The sequence below is a fragment of the Vidua macroura genome, chromosome 4, assembly GCF_024509145.1.
Source record: "Vidua macroura isolate BioBank_ID:100142 chromosome 4, ASM2450914v1, whole genome shotgun sequence".
Lineage (NCBI taxonomy): Eukaryota > Metazoa > Chordata > Aves > Passeriformes > Viduidae > Vidua > Vidua macroura.
The window spans coordinates 44,428,046-44,450,538 of NC_071574.1; the positions used below are offsets into that span (position 1 = coordinate 44,428,046).

The window sequence follows — 22,493 nt, forward strand, 5'->3', positions numbered from 1 at the left end:
CGCGACCCGAGCGGCGGAGGGGCGGGGCGGGAGGGGGGAGCGGCGGCGCGGCCGGCGATTGGCCAGAGGGGAGGGGGGAAAGGCCGCGGCGCGCGGCGATGATGTAATGGCTTTGTGCGCGCGGCGGCGGCGCCGGGGGCAGCAGCGCTTCCTGCGGCTCGCGGGGGCCGCGCGGGGCCTCCCAGACCCGCCGCGGCCCGGCCGGAGCGCGAGGGGTGAGCGGGGGCGGCGCCGCGGGCACCGGGCGGGGGCTCCGGCACCGGCACGGAGCCCTGCGAGACCCCCGGGCTCTGCAGCTCCTCCGGGCGCTCCCGGGGCCTCTCACGCGCGCGGGGACCCGGCCGGCCGTGTGTTGGTTTCCCGCGCGCCGCTCGCTGGTTTAGCGCGGCCCTTGGCAGCTGGAGGAGCTGCTCCCGCCTCGGGAGGCCGCTCGCGGTATCCCCAGGTTCGGCGTGACTGTTGCCGCCTCGTTCTCTGCTGCACGCAGCCCAGGGATCCGCAGGAACGCGCCCTTCCCAGCCGCGGGGCAGGAGCGCCTGGGGACCCGGGTGTCTCCGGTATCTGTGTCACTGGTGCGCCTTGCCGCCCTTGTGCAGGAAACAGTCGCTAACGAAACTGTAGGGGTTTAGTTTCTGATAGTAATCTGAGCTCGCATAGCCGAAATTCTTGTGGTTTTGGTGGCTGTGTTGTCCTGCTTTTGTGAAATCTACAGGGGTAAAGCGTGGCTGTGGTTCTTAAGCTTTTTTTTTTTTTTAATTTATTTTTCGGATAAACTAAGAATAAAAACTTATGCTTTCATGCTTTGCTTTCTTCCTTAGGCTAAAAAAATAAACAGTTGAAGTCCTCTTTATGAAACCATTTCTCGGTCAAGTGTAACTTTTGATGTATGGTCTCTAAAGCCCCCCACTATGCCAGCAGCTACTGTAGATCATAGCCAAAGAATCTGTGAAGTTTGGGCTTGTAACTTGGATGAAGAGATGAAGAAAATTCGTCAAGTTATACGGAAGTATAACTATGTAGCTATGGTAAGTGGGTGCTTGATGTCTGTCTAGCAAGTTACTGCAAAAATCATTACTTCAGCTGAGGTCAGAAAACTTTGCTCATCCTTTGAAATTGAAATAAGGAAGTCTTAATGTTTAATTCATGCTGTACGAACATCTTTTATCTAATCTTAATCTTTTATCTAATCCTAATCTTTTCTCTTTTTAACAGTTAATTTTACACACAGTACTCTTCAGCTATGATATGGCTAAATCTATATGGTTGTCGTGTGTTCAAGTTTCAATTCTGCTCTTGCAGGACACAGAATTTCCAGGAGTAGTTGCAAGGCCTATTGGAGAATTCAGAAGCAACGCAGACTATCAGTACCAACTCTTACGCTGCAATGTCGACTTGCTAAAAATAATTCAACTAGGACTGACGTTTATGAATGAGCAAGGAGAATACCCTCCAGGAACTTCAACTTGGCAATTTAATTTTAAATTTAACTTAACGTAAGTATTCAGTTCCTGTGCTGCTAAATGTATGTTTCTGACTTACTGAAAATGTGTAAGTACTGTAGTAACTTCATTATCTATCTGCTTGTAATACTGGAATACCATAAATACTCATGTAAGGAAAACTTGTCAGCCAAACATGCTTTCTTCCCTCATTTCTGTGCAGTCTGTCTTAATGTTGATAATTTGGTCAAAAATGCTAAGCAGTTTAAAAAAAAAAAATATGGAAGGCATTTTATACTTAGTGCAAGAGTTAGCTCTGTGTTTTCATGTTTGGCATTTTAGAGTGCTTCTGCCTTAACTTAGTTTAACTCTTACTGGTTGTTATAGAAATCACATATTGTTTCTTTACATACTTTAAATGGAAAATACCAACACTTGAAGGAAAAAAAAAACAAAGTTACTGAAGTGATTAAAAAAGTATGTCAAATGTTATCATTATTCTGAATTATTTTGTCTAAAGTCTTGGTTAAAAAGCAAGCTGACTTTTACTGTATTGGAATAGTACCATGGACTTTATTTCAAAATGTGATTTTTATCAGTGATAAAACTTTTTAAGCATAACCCTCACTTTTTCAGGGGGGTCAAAAGCTTGTCTGGTGCTCCAATTATATCTTTAGCTGGTGGTCAACCAAGTTACTAGTATCTTGATTTTTTTTTTTTTTTTTTTTCTGGTGTAAACATAATAGGTTTTCATATGTTGTTTATCTACGGAATTGAATACCAGTACAAACACTTCTCACATATTTAAGCCTTGGGTTTTTTTGGCAGTTGTGTTACAAGTTGAGAACTGGACAACTTTATATACATGAGTTAAGTTCATAGCCTACAAAAGAGGTTTAGAGAACAGGCCTTTATTTTTTCTGCAGATGAAAAGACTTGTTTTCAAAGTAGTTGGGGTTCTTAAGAGGAAAGCTGCTGCTGCCTCTCTTGATCTCTGTGCTCTTTTAAACAAGCAGTGGTGTGGATTGTCATATATCAGTTTGATCTGAGCAATGACATGCTCTATTTAGTCTTGTGTGAATTGTCTCCTGAAGGAAAAGTATTCACAGATTTAATGTTTTGGTATCTCTGAACTTACCTGGCCATATGAATGCTGGATGAAAGTTACCCATTTTCTTAAATAGAAGAATATACTAATCCTACTAATTGTGTAAGAAAAAGAAATTAATAACTCCCAAACTGTGATCTGTGAAGAAAGGCCTGTGCTACACTTCATTTATTTTCTGAGCTTCAAAGGTCTACTTAATATCATACAACTGAAACCAAAAGTAGCTTTCCGTCTGTTTGTGCCAGATGCTGCAGAGATAAGACAGCTTAGTAAGGCAAGATACAGTTAATCACCGAATTACCTTGTTACTAGTTAATGGTGGGGGTTATAGAAAAATATAAACTTGGTAAGTACTGCATGAGAACTTTTTTTTAATGTGGATGGACAACTTACTTATTTTTGTCTGTTTCTAAACATCCTTTTGGGAAGTGGCACTGTGCGAAGTGTTCTCCTCCTAAAGCAAAACAGCTGTTTGTTGTTCCTAGAAGGTAATTTTTTGTGTGTGTGTGGTTCCAGCCAGGTCTTGTTTTAGTGTGCTTTTAAAGAGCATAAATATTTCTCTAATCATACTATGCACCTGATGAGTACAGAGCAGCACCTAGAATGAAACCCCCTTTTTGTTAAATGGTGCGTTTGTTTTGGATGGGTTCTTTAATGTGCCATAGAGATAGACACGTATTGAGAAGCTGATGCCTCAGACCTGGGGAACTAAAGAGCAGCTGCGTGGGAGTGAGGAAAAAAGCTGTAACACATCTTGAGGATGTATGTCTGTATTCTAAAGAATGATTACTTGCTATTAAGAATAAGGAATACAGGTCTATGACTGAATCTAATAGTTAAGTTTGATATATTGGTTGTCTTGTCCAGGTTTTGTTTTGATAGTTTTTTATTAAAATTTAAAACTGTACACTGAAGAGACTTTGTGGAGTAGTATGTTGTGGGCAGTAAAATGAATTTCATTTTCTAAGTAGATTCATGCTTACTTTTTTTTTTTTTTCTTCATTTAACCATTCCATGTTTTTGTAATGATGGTACAGATAAAACTTAGGGGAGAAAATAAGCTCCAAAACATGAATTTCAGCATGAAATTCTTAAGACATCGCCAAAAAGATAAGTTAGTGTTAAAGGGAATAAACACAGAGATAGGAAGGGGTCAAAAGAAGGTAGAAGAATTTGTATTACATCTTCCTAAATTTTGGGTCTAAAATGGGCTTTTAAAGTTGAAGCAGATTGTTTAGAAAGAAAAAAGTTAGGATACCTGAATTCTAAGGTTTGGCTAGATAAGTAAGTACTCCATTTCAATCCTACTGAAAAAAAGTTTTTATGAACACATGTCTAAACATTTACATAAGCTTAAATCACAAGAAACTTCTGAGAAATATGATCTACAGAACTAATTAAGTACTGGGATCTGGATTGTATTTCTCATATTTCTGCAGTGTAATGTGTTAGTGCTTCAACTGTTACATTTAATTTGTCCTAATTCAAGTGATTTATACAGATATTTTACCAAATACCTTCTATAGATGCCCTTTCATCTATAGGCTTGCAAAAGGGTAGTTATATATAATTGGAAGAGGAGCAGGAACTAAGTTTTTATGAAGATGGTAAGAATGGAGGTGCTGGGAGTGGTGAAATGATAATGGAGGTTAAAAAAAAAACTTTGAAAAATTGTTGGTTTTGTAATTTACCTGGAACAAAGTCAGATTATTCCTGCTCTGTGCTAAGTCTGTGGAATGAATAGCAAAAAAGAAATGTTACCTCATTGAGGCTTGTAGATTTTGGAAATTTACTTTTCCTCTCTGTTTTTAGAGAAGATATGTACGCTCAGGACTCTATTGAACTGTTGACGACATCTGGTATCCAGTTTAAAAAGCACGAAGAAGAAGGAATTGAGACACAGTACTTTGCAGAACTGCTCATGACATCAGGAGTTGTATTGTGTGAAGGAGTCAAGTGGCTTTCCTTTCATAGGTAAATTTTGCATGTGAAGTATTTGACGTTTCAACATCTGATGGGTGTTTGAATTCTAGAACTTATATTGCACATCTGCTGAGTTTAAATGCTGTGTATGTAGCCCATATCTTGGTTGGTAAGCCTGAGGAAATATTTCTGCTGTAATACCGCTAACTCCATTTTCTATTGGAAGAATAGAGGGCACAGGGGTTTTACTGGTGTTCTTAGCTTTAGTGTTTGTGCAGTAACCAGGAAAGTAAAAGTGTGAAGCTGAAAACCACAAAACTGCTAAACCAGCAGGTGGCGCTGTACACGTGCAAGTAATAACAAACATTACTAAAAGCAAGCTATTCCTAAGCAATCCTTGAGGAAATATTGTCTGTTTCATAGGAGAGAATTATCAATGAAGAGTTCTATAAAGCACTCTTAAATTTGTTGTAAATCTCCTGCTAATCTGGGCACATGAAATTACTCAGCTTGGAAGGAGATCCTTCATAAGCCTTGTGCATATATTTTACTCCTTATTCCATCAAAGGAGTCAATCTCTCAAATAGAAATAGAAATGTGAATGCTAAATCTCTATGAGTCTGTCATGATACAAAAGATTTTTAAGTTTATTAACACTTAACACTTTAAAAACATACACAGGAGTTGTTTAGCTAACTACAGAATTTTTGCAAGCAACAGTGTCTTTAAAGGCTTATGCTATGTAATGCCCTTGAGTTGTTGTCTTAAATGCTGGCTTCTAAGGAAGTCAGCAAGGTAAAGCGAATGAACAAGACTGTAAGCAAACTAGTCTCAGCTATAACATCTGTATCTCTCATCTTGTATTGGTGGATGGTATGTAAATGATGAAATTAGAATAAAAAATTATTTGTCCATAAGTATTAATAGTTGGAAAGACAAAGTCACATAGAATTAGAGAAGTATTTATACAATCAACAAACTCAAAAATAAGAATTGTTTTGGCAAGGAATGTGTAACAGTAGTAGAAGGGTGCATATAACATTTTTGCAGAAGTTGTGGTTTTGATTTGTTTTGTACAAAGAAGTGCTAGGCTGAGTTTTCAAAGCAGAAGGGATTAAAAGAAAAGACAGTTAAACAATGAACGGTCCTCTGAGTACAGTTGTCACTTCCATCTTCCACGTAACAGCTGTTTCAACTCACAATAAGACTCTAAAATAATCTTACTCTTGCTGTCTTGCTTCTAAGAGTAGCATCTTGAGGAAGAATACTGTAACAAGAATGCCTTAAATTGTGTCAAAATAACTACAAAAGCCAAATTAGAATTAAGTATTTTTCAGCTTCCTTAGCACAGTATTATGGGCTCTTATGTGTATGTGATTTACACTTGACTGCAGTAATATGACTTGGATGGTTTAAGAGAAGGGGAGGCAGGTTATGCATGTAACTGGTGCCTCAGCAGAGGATGCCATGTAGAAGCAGCTTCAGCCTCAAACTGGTGTTTTTCCAATATTGCCTGGTGACTAAAGGCCCAGTATAAGGTATACCTGAGCAATTTCTACTCTAGGGATTCTTTCTGGAGCATAATTATATTCAGTGTGTGTAATTCCTGACTAATGGGCTGGTCAAAGTGTAGTGCAAGCCATGTGCAATAATGCCATTTTTTACTGGTGCAGCTTATGAAGGGTTTTTGAAATTGTTTTATTAATAGAAGTCCAGTTTCATCTGTGCTGAAATGAGTTTCTGTTGTGGATTTCACTGAAAGTGTCTTTAGAAATCCTCTTAAGACAGATGTTCAGCAAATGTTTGTCAGACACCGAGTATTAGTGTTTAAAGCTTTTGTGCTTTTTCAGACCTTGTTGATACTATCTTGAGCAAAAAACCTTGGAGTAAGTGGATTAAGTTCTGAGGAAACCAAAATTATGCAAAGCTATAAATGAGCATGGGTCATATAAAATGTGCCACAAAGAATAGTGAACAGCTGTTTCTGAATAGATCTTTGATTGTCATTATGTTCTATCAGTGGAAACTTACGCAGCAGGATGCTCAGTTGAAAATTTTTTCCATTTAGACTCTCCATGCAGTAGTTCTTTGAAAACTGATAAAGCTGTGCTTGGTAGTTGCTGACTCTGCTACTGCTTCCATTTCCTTAAAATGCTTATAGTACTACTAACTCTTGAAATTTGTGTCCCATAGTAGCTGGGAGAAGGGAATTACGCCTTTCTCAGAGTATGAAGATATGGTTTGATTTAAATTTTCTAGTCTTTGATTTCCTTGAACTTTTATGCAGTTCATTTCGCTTCTCAAATAGTTCTCTTTGTGTGCTTTTTATCTCCGCATTTGATGTAGCTGCCTTGCCTTGGCATCCTGACATGTTGGCAAATCTCTGGATATGCAGTTCTGTCAGATATGAGTGAAGAAATATTTGCACTGTCACCAATTCTTGCGTATTGCAACTTCATAGACAGCTTCCTTCAAATCTTGTGTGTGTGCATGTTAAAATATATTTGAGTTAATGAGAGAGAAGGGGGAAGCCCTGAATTTGTGGTTTTTTTTATCACAGTCAAAAGAGCTGTGAGTGCTTGACAGTCTAGCCAGTTAGGAAGGAACAGCTCAAATGCTGATTTTGTGGTTGTTCAACTGTCTGCTCCGCTGAAGCTTTGAGTGTCCACTTGTGTGCGACCTCCTTTGTCTACCTTTAGAGGGTCTGTGTAAACATGCTTTTTGGAAAACAAAAAACAGATATTCTTGGGGTACTGCAAAGTTCCAAGCTAATGTGTTTCAGTAATCATTTATGTCTAACTCATTTTAGTAAAATTTAATCTGTTGGCTCATTTCTGTTAGGGTTATAAAATGAACTAAAGCTTTCTCAGCTCTTGCATGTTTTATTTCAGAGTGTTGGGGCTTGAGTAGAATTCTTTGTTGATTGGCTATCTGAATTCTATCTCGATAGTAAGAGAGAGAAATAGAGGCATGTTTGATCTCTGCTCTTGTCTTTTTGGCTAGAGCTGTCCATGTTCAGTGAAAAAACAAATGTCTATGAGTGCTTGTATTGTATAGCTCCACAGATTGTGGCTTGCTTTGCTAAGCAATTTCAGGTGATTATATTAGAAATGATGCAAGGTTTTTAAGGCAAGGAAGTCTGTGTGCTTCAAGGTATAAACCAACCACTAATCACTGTTAGAGGATTAGAAAAAAACTTCTGTAATGAGCAGGTAATTACATAATTGCTCACAGTGGAGTTTCTTAGCCTTCTCTTAGCATTCAGCAATGGCCACTCAAAATTTGTTTTAGTTTATCTGTCTTTAGTCTAAGATCTATCTTAGTCTTGATTTGGAGTGACAGTTTTTATGTCTGTAAGCTTGGATCTGCTACAAACTCCAAGTGAAAAAAATGTGTAATTCTCAATCAAAATTGCTATTTTTAATAGCCTGCTCCCCCAATATGAATAGTAAAGGAATGTTGACTTTTCTTTAAGTACTTCCTTCTTTAAAGAAATTAGAAGTGTTTGAGGGCATATGTTTTTCTATTATTTTTATTAATACACTTTTTTTGAAGACATTTTTTTTTTTAAGAGAAGTAGCACAAATATGTTTTTTTTCACTTTAACATGACTGTTACATTTGAACCTTGAGGATGATCAATGTCAGGAATTCATTGAGTTAATAAACTGTAGACTCTGAAGGAGTAAGTCTCCATAATCCTGAACAGTGTTTTTTGCATCTTTTTGAGCAGCCTTTTTTGTTAATGTGGCTTTTTCTTTTCTTCTACAGAGGGCTTTATGCTGATATGGGCTTTCCCACCACTTCCCTCCCCCTTCAAATGATTTAATAAAATTAGACTTCCAAGTTACTGTTTTGCCAAGTTTACTACAGTTTTTACTTTGTAAGAGTCAACTGAAATCCTTCTCTATCTTTGGCTCCTTTGCTCCCTGGCCAGTGGCTGTTGCTGTGGGGATTGGAGGGTGGCCAGCACAGCTTCAAAGTACCAGATGCAGTGCAGGATTTGTTCAACATAAAATTAATGCTTAGAGCACTGGAAACTCCCATGGGAGAGCTGCAATAGTCTATAGGTATTGTATATCTTGTATTAATGGACTTGTAGCAAACAATCCATTTACCCCCAGTATGCTGAAGGTTTTTCTACCCTCTGTCTAGAAACTCATAGTATAAATATGACAGAGATAATCTCATTGTATACAAAAGGTTCAAAAAGTAAACTTACATTGAGTGTGCAAGCTGAAGCTTTGAGCCTACGTCAGAAGTCACTGCTTTTTGTGGATCCTAAATATCTGCAGGATCTGTGGTATAGTGCTCATAATTCATTTGTCTTTTCTATTGCTTATCTCAAACTTAAAGATCCTGGCCAGTATTTACCAAATTGAAAAATTCTTGGTTTTTTAGTATGACCCTTGTGTAATCAAGAATGAGCACAAAGTCTTGGAAATTTGGAGTCTGTGGTGGCCACCTGCTCACTTGAATCATCCTCAGCTCTATGCTAAGGTTCCTTAAATAGTAAAACTGAAAAAGCCTTCGGTAGAGGCAGCCCTGTTGTGTGTTTTCATCCTCTTTGTTAGTACAGGCATATTTTAAATTGTATGTCAGTAAAATCTGGTTCAATGCAAACTTAATAACATGGAAGAGAAAATATCACTCCTCCATTTAGTTTCGTGCATTAGCAGTTCTGCAAGTACAAGGGCTCAGAACAGATGAGTTTCATGGTCAGATCATGAATAATATGGTTTGCAATCACTGCCCTCCTAGGAAAAAGCATAACTTGTCATCCCTGCTTTTTGTTGTGGTGTTCAGTCCTGCTTTAATACCTGATATCGGTCTTTCCTGTACTTAACCCTCTTGTTTCTTCTCATAACTGTTTGTAAAAGTACGTGGTTTCCCCGTTAGCGCCACGCCTCATTCCTGTGTCCTCTTTAATCAACTGTGCTATGGAGGAGGAAGCCTTTGCAAACTCTTCTCTCTACCATGTGCACACTATAATACCACCGTTTCTTCTAACGAATAAGCACTGCTCAGTTACCTTGCTGCCTCCTGCAGACTTAAATGTACGCACAAAAATGTTTCCAGTTTACTCTCTCATTATCTCCAGAAAGAGTAATAGTCTACAAGCTATTAAACTTTGTAGTTGTCTGTGTGCTGATTTAATTGGAGAAGTTGAAAGACAATTCCTCTTCTTTGTTGCTAAGGGTTAGACTTGCCTCCAGGCATAAACATACATTTGCTCTGGAAACTCATTAATCTTTTGGATTTCAAGAACTGTAGAAGTCTCTGTCTCAATTTGTAGTGAGAAACTATAGTCTATGTGAAAGAAACCAGCTTAGGAGTCTTTCTGGTGGAAATTCTTGTTATCAGATGAAGACCCAGTAGCCCTACCTTATTTTGGGATTTAGACAAACTTCTGTAGGCAGATCTTTATGCATCTTCACTTGGCCTAATTCAGACTAAATTAAAATGTTTTCTCTGGAATCTGCAATGGGGCCATTTATATTGAAGTCCAGATTTTTTCATAGAAGTCGGTCTTAAATGCATTGAATTTAAGCAGAATATCCTGTCAATGTGCAGTGAAGTCTTGAAGATTGTTGTTTTTCCTGTCAACGTGCAGTGAAATCTTGAAGTGAGAAAGATGCTTCCAAGTCGCTTACTTATATTGTTTTGTTATTAATTTGCAGTGGATATGACTTTGGCTATCTAATCAAGATCCTGACAAACTCCAATTTACCTGAGGAAGAGCTGGACTTCTTTGAGATACTGCGATTGTTTTTCCCTGTCATCTATGATGTAAAATATCTCATGAAGAGTTGCAAAAATCTGAAGGTAAGTAATCTGTTAATGGTTTGGAACAAATTTTGCATTTGGAGACAGAGTACGTCATGTTTAAAAATACTTTCTCTATTTTTATTGTCTACTTTTTCTTTTATGGTGCATATTAAGCATTGTTGTCTCAAGCTTTACATATTTAATATTAAAGGCATTGTTAGAAGCCAGCAGGAGCACAAATAAATTTTTATAGTTGCTTACCAGTTAAAAATATCATGTTGAAACTGTATTTACAGTACTTCGTTGATAGATGATAAACCCGTGTTTGGAATTAATACTTCATTTCCTTAGGGATAAGAATTGATGGGTCTCATATACTCTTTATTTCCTCATTGTGCAGTCCACTAAAGAACTGCAGTCATCTAGGCAGAGGTAATTTCAAGAAGATGATGTGGAAGTGTTTTGGGAAGAGAAATGATGAATGTTTCAGGTGGCCCCATAAGCAAAGATAAACAACAACATATGTTCAGGGCCAATGTGACTTCTAGGAAAAAAAATGAACTAGGAACTAATCTCTCATGTCAGGCCAGCAGGCCTAATTGACTTACTCTGTCAGGCATAAAATTTGGATACCTATTGGACTGGAGAATGAGTGGGAATTTGAGCTAAGTATGTGAAGGGGAAGACAGCAAGTGAAAGAAAGATACTTAAGGCACTGTTAACAGCTTTACTTGCCAAAGAGATGTTAAAGAGTCTGGACTGCTGCTGGAGTGAGCTGCATTACTCATCTGAGGCAATTGATGATTTGTTGCTTTTATGGAAAGTAATTTAATTCTCTAGGATTTCTTAATGAAAACCTGCAGGAAGAAGAGAACACATCAAATCTTAACTAAGGAATGGCTTGCTGGTTGTTCATGCTGCATTACTGATCTGTGTGCTGTTTATAGTCTTCTGTTTCTTTCTGAGATGAACTAGCAGAGTGTGTCACTTTGAATAGTAGCCTAGTTTTGTGGAAAGTAAATTGTGTAAATCCTTTGTTAATCGAATTAATGTTGAAAATTTAGATCACCCTTCCAGTTAGTAAGAAAAGTATACTTACCTGTGTTCATATACAATTGTTACTGGTATAATCATCTGGGCATATGGCTGTGTATTAGGGAACATTTTAGAAACACTTCTTCTCCAAAGAGGCCACGAGTAAAAATTTAAATGCTCCTAAATTTCAAGAGTCTTAAATTAGGGGTGAGGGGAACCCACCCTAAAAAGTCCTCACTTTTGCACTCCCAGTGAAGCAAAGTAGAGCATCTGGTGCCTATCTGGTGACACACTTTGCAAGAACAGAATGTATATTCCAAATTTAGTGACATAGAAAAGGTGACAAATTGATGTTCCATGTCACCATTCAGAGGTGACATTCCCAGTGGGCTTGGGAAAGCGGGTATTGTAGTTTCTGGCATAATTAAGGCATAGTTGTGTGTAACCTGCATTGTTTAGAGAGACTACAATTTTTTTGGAAGACAAGAAAAATTTTCACAGGTCTTATTTTGGCAAACCATAAGAACAAGGGTGATTTTTTTTTTTTTTCAGAGCTGAATATGTAGGTCAGCTTTCCTGCAGTAAATTTTGATCCACTCACCTAATCTCCAGACTGATAGTGACAGGAGGGGAAGGGAAATGGACTATCTTACTCCTCCAAATTTACCAGTGATGAAATGATGGTGGACTTGAACTGTACTGAGAGAAGCTGCCTGAAACAAATTACTAAATATTTAGCGTTGTAACTCTAAAAATGCATGTGCTATCTCCTAATGTGTGTCACCTTTGATCTTCATTAAATTGCAGTGAATTGAACAGCTGTGTAGTTGTCTTTTATTGACTTGTCTAAATTATTTTTTTCTATGATAGTCACTGATCTGCTGTAGGTCCCCCACTCTCTGCCCCCACACACTCAAAAAAGATTCTTGGCATTAGAAAGAGAAATGGCTTCAGAACTGGAAATCTGATTGATGCTTTTTTTGTGGAATTAAGTACTCTGTGAATTTACAGTCTGTTATTATTACTCTACTGGCATGCAGATTGAGAGTTGACTTGAGATATTAATGTTATTATAGGTTAAACTCTTGCTTACAGTCTAAAAGGCTTTTATGTAGACAGTTACAAACCTTTTGATAGTAGTGTCAATCCTAAGCAATTTAGATTGGTAGACCTTGTTGGAAACTTGCTTTTAACTCAGGGTTTTGTACAGAACAATAAGCTCTGTGACTGTGTTGTGAAATGAGAGTTTGAAGTAGATTTACTGTTGCCCATGATGGTGTGGTTATGTTAATTATTCGGTGGCCTTTTTCTTGGAAGGTAGAGACTCTGAAAATTTGGAAAGAATTTGTCCTTCTCCAAGAGTGAAGCATACCTATCTGGAGTGCAAAATTCTTACCTGAAAGAGCATCTCATTAGTCTAATAACTTTCTGTTCTGGTTCCATCCAGGACAGGGTGAATTTTTGCCCCCAGGATGGGGCATGGCTAGGACATGGTGGTTATTCTGTGACACCTCACATCATTTTCTGGGCATGGGGGAAGGGCTTGCTTCCAGGTCAGGGTAGTGTGGTGGAGGGAACAATCAGCTGTTCTGTTGGTGAGCAGTAATGTTTCTCTTGCATACTCTATCATTAGTATTGTTGCTATTTCTGTTTGATTTCTTATCTCACTGCTGTTTTCCAGTAAATGGCTCATTATCTCAACCTGTGATCTTCACTTTTTGTGCCTCCAGTTCTCCTCTCCAGTCTGCCATAGGAGAGGGCAGGGAGAGGGGTGAGTGAGTGAGTGTAGTTTGGAGTGGTTTTAGTGGAAACACTAACTTGGAGAATACCATTCCTAAACCATGACAGCCTTACTTGGCATCCAGTGTGGGGCATGAACGATTGAGATCTGATCAGAGTGGATTGGAAACAAATTTCATCTAAGCATTTGTCCTATTAGATTCAGAGCCAATGGTCACAATGTTACTTGGTCTATTTGTGTGAGTGTGGTACCTAAGCCTGTATATGTTTCTACAGATATACTATGTGCCCATGAGGGTGCTCTTTTTCAGATTAGGATTGCTTTGTTGATGTATGTTGATTGCATGAACCACAGTCATGTTTATGACATGATAACATCAAGGGCACGGAGGATCATTTGGGATATTCGGTGTATTCAGTGCTACTCTCCTACCCTTACCTTGGGTACTACCTCTGGGAGTCCATTGCTAATCATACCTAGTCTGTGGGGAGTACAGGGGAAGATAGCTTTCCCCAGCTTTTCACTACCTTTTTCTCCTTCAGGCATGTTAGAATAGCTTTTGAGAATTTTTAATTTCCTTTTGATGTTAAGGAAAACATGTTCTTGCTCCTATGTCAGCTTTGTCTCAGTGTGATCTACACCATGTTCTGAGTCAATACAGTCAATACCGTGTCTAGAATCAGGACAGAGATTTCTAGGAAGGTTAATCAGAGATCTGTCTGAGGGAGGATATTCATGAGTAGCATGGAATGTGGGATAAAATGGGCCATTTTTTTGGAAAATTCTCTCCTCCAATGTTTTGATAGTATCACTACAGGACCTTGATAAAGTGACAGAATATTTGCAAGAAGAATGCTGTGGCAACTCCATAAAGAATCAACTTACTGAAGTGTTCTGGGCCCTGGCTACTCTTTACTGGACACAGTCCAGTGCTAGACAGAACCCTTAGGGGAAGAGGAAGAAAGCAGATCAACAGGTGCTGTGACCACTCAAACTACAGCCAAACTGGAAGATTAACTCATGCCAGTAACAGTCACACCTATACAGAAGAAGAAATCCAGGACCAAATCAGTTTGCATAATGAGGGATAAAGAGGAAATAAGAGCTCTCACAAAAGGAGGAGGAGGCAGGACCAGAGATAATCACTTAATTCCTATCCCTGGGTGATCTACATAGAAAAATTTCATCCATCAGTCATGAAGGTTCTGTGTATCTTTGACATAGATTACCACAGGACACAAAACGGCATTGTTGGGCTTTTGGGATAGCTACTGTGGAGACAGAGGAAATTAGCTGAATAACTTGCCTCGTTTTTCAGAGGACCCTTCTGCTTTGGGACTGCTGAGGGTCAAAGAACAACAGGTACCAATCTTTACCACAGCAGTGCACTGTCGACAAAACTGCATTGACCAGGTACTCCATGACCTCCATCCATGAGATGATTCGTGAACTAGAGAGCCAGGGAGTGGTCAGCAAGACCTGCTCACCCTTTAATAATCCTATATGGCCTACTGACAGTGGACTTTCATGGCCTGAATGAAGTCACACCACCACTATGTGTCACTATGCCAGATATGCTAGAACTTCAGTATGAGATGGAGTCAAAGGCAGCAAAGTGGTACCACCACTGATACTGCTAATGCATTTTTTTTCCCATTCCTCTGGCAGCAGAGTGCAGGCCACAGTTTGCCTTCACCTGGAGGAGCACCCAGTACACCTGGGACTGACTGCCCCAGGAGTGGAAACAAAGCCCCCATCATTTGCCATGGACCGATCCAGACTGCAGTGGAAAAGGGCGAGGCTCCAGAAGACTTTCAGTACATAGATGTCGTTGTATGGGGGAACATGGCAGAGGAGGTTTTTGAGGAAGGGGAGAAAATAATCCAGATCATCCTGAAGGCTGGTTTTGCCATAAAGCAAAATCAGGTTAAAGGATCTGCCCAGGATATTCAGCTATTAGGAGGAAAATGGCAAGATGGATGTTGTTAGATTCCAGTTGATGTGGTCAACAACATAGCATCTAGATCCTCACCAACCAGCAAGAAAGGAACACAGGGTTTCCTAGGTGCTGTGGAGTTTTGGAGGATGTATATCTCAGATTACAGTCAAATTATAAGTCCTCAATATCAAGTGACCCAGGAGAAGAATGATTTGAAGTGGGGTCCTGAACAACAACAAGCTTTTGAACAAATCAAATGGGAGATAGTTCATCCGGTAGTCCTTGGGCCAGTCTGGTGGCAAGGTGTGAAGTATGTGCTCTACATGGCTGCTGGGGAGAATGGCCTTCCTGGAGCCTCTGTCAGAGGTTACCTGGAGAGACTTGAGGCTGACCTCTGGGTTCTGGAGTTGAGGGTACAAAGGATCTGAGGCCTGCTATGCCCCAGTTGAAGCAGAGATCCTGGTATTTATGGAGGGGTTTGAGCTGCCTCAGAAGCGATTGGCACCCAAGCACAGCTCCTTTTGGCACCCCAACTACCAATGCTTGTTTAGGTGTTTGAAGGGAAAGTCCCTTCCACACATCCTGCCAGTGATGTCGTGTGTAGTAAGTGGACTGTGCTGATTTCAAAAATAGCCTCAGACACCTGGGCCAAAGAGCACAGTATGAAGTGGGTGTACCCTATTCCCTATCGTGCACCAGCCTCTGGGAAAATTAGACGGTACAATGGACTTCTAAAAACATGGAAAGGAATTGGTGGTGGAACTTTCTATCAGTGGGTTCTACATTAAGCAGAAGCCATCTGCTTAGTTAACACCTGAGGTTCCACCAACTGAGCTGGCCTTGCCCAATCAAAACCTTGACATACCATAGAAGGGGATAAATCCCCATTGTGCATATGAGCAACATGTTAGGGAAGACAGTTTGGTTTAGTCCTGCCTCAAGGAAAGGCAAACCTATCTGAGATTGTTTTTACTTAAGGACCTGGGCACCTGGAACGTACCCAGGGTACATTCCCCACAGAGGGATGGGGAAATATGATGATGTGTACTTCAAGGGGATTTGATGTTTGGGTAAGAACAGTTTGTAATTTTGAATTGTATAATACTGGTTGCTGAACGCCACTGGATGCCATAACTGCTGTGGCCAATGAGTATGGAGTGGTCCATGTATATACCACTCATGAGCTCCTGATGCAGCTTGCAATGAGCTGACTGCATACCAGCCCTCCTGCCCTGGAAGATATCTAGGATAAATAAAACCCACAGTAATGAACTAAATTAACAGACATCTCAGAAGGAAGGCCATTGACTGTAGAAATTATACCTGTACTTGTGTGTGTGAATATATGTATATAGTTGGGTGTTACAAGATTTGGACATGACATAGTATAGAATAAGAAATGGATAATGTCCTGGTTCCAGCCAGGAGAGGGTGAATTTTTGCAGTAGCCAGGATGAGCTATGGAGGTTATTAACATGGAGGTTATTCTGTGGCACCTCACATCACTTTCTGGGCATGGGGGAAGGGATCACTTCTGGGTGAGGGTAGTGTGGTGGAGGCAGTGATCAGGTATTGTTAGGTGTTTTTCTGCTGCTCAAGACAGACTGAAACTAGCAATAGCAGTACTAGGTTTTCTTATTAGTTTGTAGGTGTTATTTGGGAATGTTATTATTGAAGCTTTCATCTTTTTAAACAAAAACCAGGACCCAGACATGTTGCTGTAAGATTCACAGGAATTTTATAATGTTTGATCTGATTTTCAATTTGGACTCCTTTGTAGCTCCATGAGTTTTAATTTTGACTGTTATGCTTTTGCCTTTTCTTGCTTCACTTCCTGTATGTGAAAGAGGTTAAGAGTGCATGGGAAGGTGAACTCTACGCATTCTTTATTTAGAAGCATTGCCTCTGTGCAACATTTTTGCCTTTCAATGCTTATTGCAGCACTAAAGGTTCTGTCTTGTTTTTTTTTTTTTTTTCTTTTTAATCTTTCTGGATCTTTAAGAATGTGCATGTGCCTTAGTCTTGCCAGGAGCTTTATAGCTTACTGAATTAATAAAAGTCTTTGTACAATCATGTGCTCACAGCATTAAAAGATTGCGGTTACAGTAGTACATGTCTGTCCTTCAGCTGATCAGTGTTATATCTATGTAAAACCAAACCAAATTTTGACAACTTTGCTCTCACACGTAGAAGCTATTACTGTTTTGGAGAAGACATTAAAATGATGTTTATTTAGTCACTTTGCAGTTAAGGGGATAATTTTTCACATAAGCTTATTGAGAAGAACATTTCATTCAAAACTGGAGAAGTTTTACCTTTTAGAGAAGATAGATTTGCAGCTTTGGTGTGTTCTCTACAGCCTTGTAGTCTGTCCTTTTAAAGCATTGTATCAATAGTCATCTTGAAGGAATTGTTAAGTAATGACATCAGGTTACTAGAGAAGCTGGAACATAAGGAGTACTAGTCCTGTTGGTTGCAGATACTACTTTATTTAGTCAGTACTGACAGAGAATATTAATACTGTTTGATACAGAAAGTTTGATTCTCCTGGTATGCATTTATCTAGTATAATGATTGTTTCAGCTACTGTGCAGATAATAAAATATGCCTGAGGTTGTATGGCCTGTGTAACAGATTTTCCCAAATATACCTATTCCATGTTCTAATTTAACTTCTCAGGATTTAACAAAAATGTTTTGTTTTTCAGGGTGGGTTACAAGAAGTGGCTGAGCAGTTAGAGCTGGAAAGGATAGGACCACAGCATCAGGCAGGATCCGATTCTCTACTCACAGGAATGGCCTTTTTCAAAATGAGAGAAGTAGGTGGACATACTGTTTTATTTCCATGATAGTAATGTTCTGTGATAGTCACATGGAATTGCTGATTCTGTAAGTCTGTGGTATTTCAAGGAGGTCTCTGAAGGGCTTCAGGGGTCAATCCTTTCTTGACAAAAATGAGACCACCTGTATTTTTCCCCAAGTAAGTGTGAACCAGCCTTACTGCCTCCTTGCTTTGCTGCTGTGAGTGACTGTTTCTTCCTGATTCCAGCCTAGGCCTACTTCTGGATTTTTTTTGTGAAGTTTTGTTTTGGGGTGTTTTTTCCTCACCTGTGTTGCAGGATGCCTTTTTTTAGGTGACTGCTGCAGTGATTTATGAACTGCTGAAGCCAGACTCCTTTCTGGGTGACTGTACTCAAGTCAAATTTTTTTTTTTTTTAGAACTTTTGCTGTAATATCCAGCTGGTATGTACTGCTGCCTGTGGCAGGCTGAGAGGTGGGGAAGGAGTGTTGGTGAACGACTTCTAGCTAAACTTTCAGGCTAGAAGTATATTAAAAAATGCCTTCCAGGCTGCTTTGGAGAATTTCCATGCATTTCTTTTTCCTTGCCGTTGAGTAAAGCACAGTTTAACTAAGGTTCTGAAGGTCAGTTAATTCAAGGTTTACAGCAAGGACTGTCAGGTCTTACAGGCTTCAAATTTCCTTGCTACTTCTCTGCATATAACAGGAAAATACTAGGATATTTTATATTAGCAGAACAATCAAATGTTGAACAGGCCTCTTCTGGAAAGTAGTTGCACTGAACAAATGCCAGTGCATCAGAATATGGCATTCTTCCAGCAATTCTATGTAAGTTACCATGTCAAAACAGATGGCAATATCAAACCTCATCATTTAAGCATGTTAAGTACTATATGCTGAAGTCTACCTTCTGGAATCCAGCCTTCTGTATAAAGGAGAAAATGACCACAAGATTGTAACAAATATTAGTGACACAGCAGCTGAAAGAGTGATGGTTTAAGCTGGTTTGCTCATCCTAGCACTCTGTTCTGCTTCTGCTGGAACTGTTGCAGTTGTCAAGCAGGTCATGGGCTAGAGATGCAATAAAAAGGATTTTGTTTCTTGTATGATCCAAGGCCAGTGCAGTTACCTGCTGTCTGCACGGTATTGTGAAACTTCCACTCTTGAAGATCCAAAGCAAACGAAGGGAAGCATATAATAATCATGCTTAAGATACAGCCTTTCAAGTGAGTTTTCTAGAGTAAAGGTATGATAGTTTCTTTAATGAGATGCAGTTTGTGTTAGATGGCAAACTGGCTGGTTGAATTTATTTACGAAATGCTTTTACCAGAAGTAGAAATCTCTGAGAGTTTTTTAGTGCAACACACTTGCTTAATTAAGCCAACAGACATGGACTGATAATGAATTTTTTCTCCAGTACTTAAATACTCCTTGCAAATACAGCATTTCTGAATAAGAACACAGTAGTAAGCAGAGAGAAATACATTTAATGTAGATTTTTAAAGCTTTTCAGCAGAGTTCAGTGTTTAAAAATGTATTTCTGAGTAAAAAGACTTCATAGTGCTTTTTGAGGCACAGAATTTTGTTACTAATTGCTGTGAAGGAGATGCAACTTGCTTGCTGGGTATTGGAGTGTCAGCCAAAAAAGTTACTGATCCTTTTCTTTCCATCAGGAATACTTAATGATACTACAAGAGTAGAGTTGTTATTTTGGGCTTTTCCTACCTGTTTTATTTCATTAAGAACTACTGGGGGCTGCAAAACTTTTAATTAAAGTCTCTGATTCCTACAGTACAGAATTTTCCATCCTGACTGTGCTGCTAAAAGCAAAGCTTGAAGGGAGAAGTTTTGACCTGTGTGGTATATACAGGTCTCCATGTTTAGATTGTGTATTGCATCCCATTCTGTTCCTGCATATTTCTGCCTATTTTAGATTTCTGATATTGATGATGTATCAGAATGTGAACCACTGGGGTGTCCAGGATTGCTGTGAAGGTTTTAGAGTGAAAAATGTTTGTGTATGTGTGTCTTCTTATTTTTGCAAGATAATTTGTGATTTTCTGCTTGAAAACCCATCTGAAAGGCAGACTATCAGAATATCATGGACTTTATTTTGTCTTCCACTGAAAGGTTCCATTTGCAATTTAGACTTGTAATACGTAAATGCAGTCTTGGTACAAAATTTTGCTGTTCCTCATTAAATGAAGTCCCTCTCTGTGAGGAGCTGAAAATGCATCTTCCTGCATTTCTCTAAACTCTGGCTTTGTGCTCATGCTCCCCACACCCAAACCTATAAAATATAAATCAGGACATCTCTATTCCAAGGTAGAGTATGGTGAAAACTCCACACTGAGGAGAGGTAAGGGAACGGGCACTGGTGATGGATGCTAAGCATATGCCTGTTGTAAGAAGCACTGCAGAAATCAGATGGAGAAATCTCTTTGTTGCTCTTGCAGATATATGAGTGCTGACTAATAATAGAAAATTGTGAAAACATTGCATTTGGCCCTTTAATTGGGAGAGGTGCACAGGAAGATTGATTGTATTTTTGACAGATTTAAATAATTGTGTCATATAGCACATTGTGATAATGTGTTGAGATTAAGTGTCTTATACTAATTATATCATCTTTTGCACCTTGAGATTTGATATCTTATTAAAAAAAGTAATTTAAAAGCTGTTTTACAGTTCTATTGAAACGGAACCTTTTCTTTTGCAGTAATTCATGTCTTTTCACTTTTTAGATGTTCTTTGAAGATCACATTGACGATGCCAAATATTGTGGCCACTTATATGGTCTTGGTTCGGGGTCATCTTATGTACAGAATGGCACAGGAAATGCTTATGAAGAAGAAGCCAACAAACAGTCATGACACGAAATGAAAGGCCGTCTTTTTGACCTCCACATGCTTGTATATAGGTTTTATCTCTGGTTGAACCCCTTGGACAATTAAGGCTTTTTCCCCCCTTTTCTCAGCACACTTTCTTTTCTGCCTTTCTATGTACTAAACTTGACTGTTCCTATCACAGATTTTGATCTTAATATTGATACGTAAAATTTTCTGGGTTACATTTTGGCCTCTTAACAAGCCCATTTGTAAAGAAGCATGTATAGGATCAGTGTGGCAGAGAGAAGGGGAAAGTTGAATCATAATGAATATTCTGGTAAACTTGCCTACATCATTCTTCCAGTTTTTTGTCTTTCCCCTCCCTTTTCTAAATTAATTGGCTCTGATTATAACTAACTTCCCCCTTCATGTCTATTCTTTCCAGTATGCAGGCGTTTTAGCTATTCAAGATTGTGGACCATCAGATTTGCACTTTAGAGAGCGACTCTGACTCAGATCCTCTGTTTTATTTGAAGTTTGTTTTGGTTTTTTCTTTTGCCCTCAGCTAGAAAACAATCATCTGCCAAGTTCAGCAGCTTCAAGCTGTAGTTTCTTGGTATCCCAACCCACACAACGGGACTTATTTGCTGCATAATCTCTATTTGTTCAAGCAAAACAAACTACTGAAATCATAGCAATTGCTCTTACTTTACTAGTGTTTGGTCATCCTCCAACACATCCTGCACATGTCAACTACTGGTTGGCCTGCTGCTTTAAAACTGCTCTGTGATGGGGGAAAGAGGCTTGAAAAACCAGCTTTACACCCTTCAGGAGAAGAACAGCTATGACTTTAGCCTTTTTGCCATTAAGCTGAGAGTTGAAGGATAATGGAAAAGTCGGAGTCTTGTAATGGCACATTTCCCTTGATTAACCTCGTGGCTTTTATCCTAGTAATGTACACCTCAGATATTTTTTATGAAGTCATATTTATTATGTACTTGATTTCATGAATTTTGTAAGTCAGTTTAGTTGAAGATGAACCCCAAAGATCTGAAAAATACTATTTAATTGAATTATTGAATTAGAAGGACAATTAAATCATGCCTTTTTGTAGTTGTTACAAAGACAGATGTTACAGATATTTGTTGTAAGACAACAAAATATAAATAACTTCCAGCTAATAAAGTTACCTGAGGCGTGTAATGCTAGTTTATTTTTGAGTATATCTTACAATATATTTTAGCTATATTGTTTTCAAGGACCCTAAGGTATGTTCTTAAGTCTGCATAGCTTGTATACAGAGCAGTTGTGCAGGAAGGATTTTTGGTATTGAATAGCTAAATACTAGCCTGGAATGATGGAATGCGTGACATTGTGTGTCTGTGTGTGTGCGCACGTATGTGTGTTTGACACGGAAATCAATGGCAGAAAAATCTCCAAATGTTCACCAATTACTCTGTTTTATCTTGTACTTAAAAGCAAAAAATCAAACACCTTTTTCTCATTGAATTATGATGATGTAACTGGGCGGTCCTTTTTAAACAAGTAATTTGCATAACAGAGGGTATTTGTTTTTAAAGCTTTTGTAAATAAAGGCCTAAGAAATGTTTTCTTACATAACAACAGACTGGTGGTTTTGTTGCAAAATTTTTCCTGGAATGCGATTATTTTGTCAGTTCAGCTCTGTTTTGTTAGGCATGATAGTTCTTTTCTACGTGCTGATATAGAGGGATCTAACTTGCTACTCCCTGACTGATTTCACATTCAGAGCAGGACTGTGTTAGTGGGTTTCCAGTAATTTAATTCCTACTGTCCTGAGTTGGAAGAGGGGTGATTGCAATTTACTTCTGAGGCATCCTAATCCCATTAGTACTTTTATACCATTATGCATTAGATGATGGTGACTTGTTTTAA

General features: G+C 38.9%; 1 protein-coding gene across 3 annotated transcripts; it reads left to right on the top strand.

Annotated features, from left to right (window-relative positions):
* Window positions 1-116: 116 nt before the first annotated feature.
* Window positions 117-22,202, top strand: CNOT7 (CCR4-NOT transcription complex subunit 7). Of its 3 annotated transcripts, none has more exons than XM_053975612.1 (7): window positions 117-215; window positions 819-1,025; window positions 1,300-1,493; window positions 4,360-4,521; window positions 10,151-10,295; window positions 17,661-17,771; window positions 20,496-22,202. In XM_053975612.1, exons 2-7 carry the CDS (start codon window positions 909-911, stop codon window positions 20,622-20,624), a joined length of 858 nt encoding a protein of 285 aa, XP_053831587.1. In that variant the 5' UTR covers window positions 117-215; window positions 819-908; the 3' UTR covers window positions 20,625-22,202. The 3 variants fall into 3 exon arrangements, with proteins under 3 accessions (XP_053831587.1, XP_053831589.1, XP_053831588.1); XM_053975614.1 differs by lacking the exon at window positions 117-215 and adding an exon at window positions 261-445; XM_053975613.1 differs by lacking the exon at window positions 117-215 and adding an exon at window positions 595-617.
* The last annotated feature ends 291 nt before the right edge of the window (window positions 22,203-22,493 follow it).

Bases quoted from the DNA above. Each gene is read 5' to 3' on its own strand.
- CNOT7 (XM_053975612.1), top strand. From the start codon at position 909: ATGCCAGCAGCTACTGTAGATCATAGCCAAAGAATCTGTGAAGTTTGG. The intron at 1,026-1,299 runs GTAAGTGGGTGC...CTGCTCTTGCAG, and splicing joins AGTATAACTATGTAGCTATG to GACACAGAATTTCCAGGAGT. The intron at 1,494-4,359 runs GTAAGTATTCAG...CTCTGTTTTTAG, and splicing joins AATTTTAAATTTAACTTAAC to AGAAGATATGTACGCTCAGG.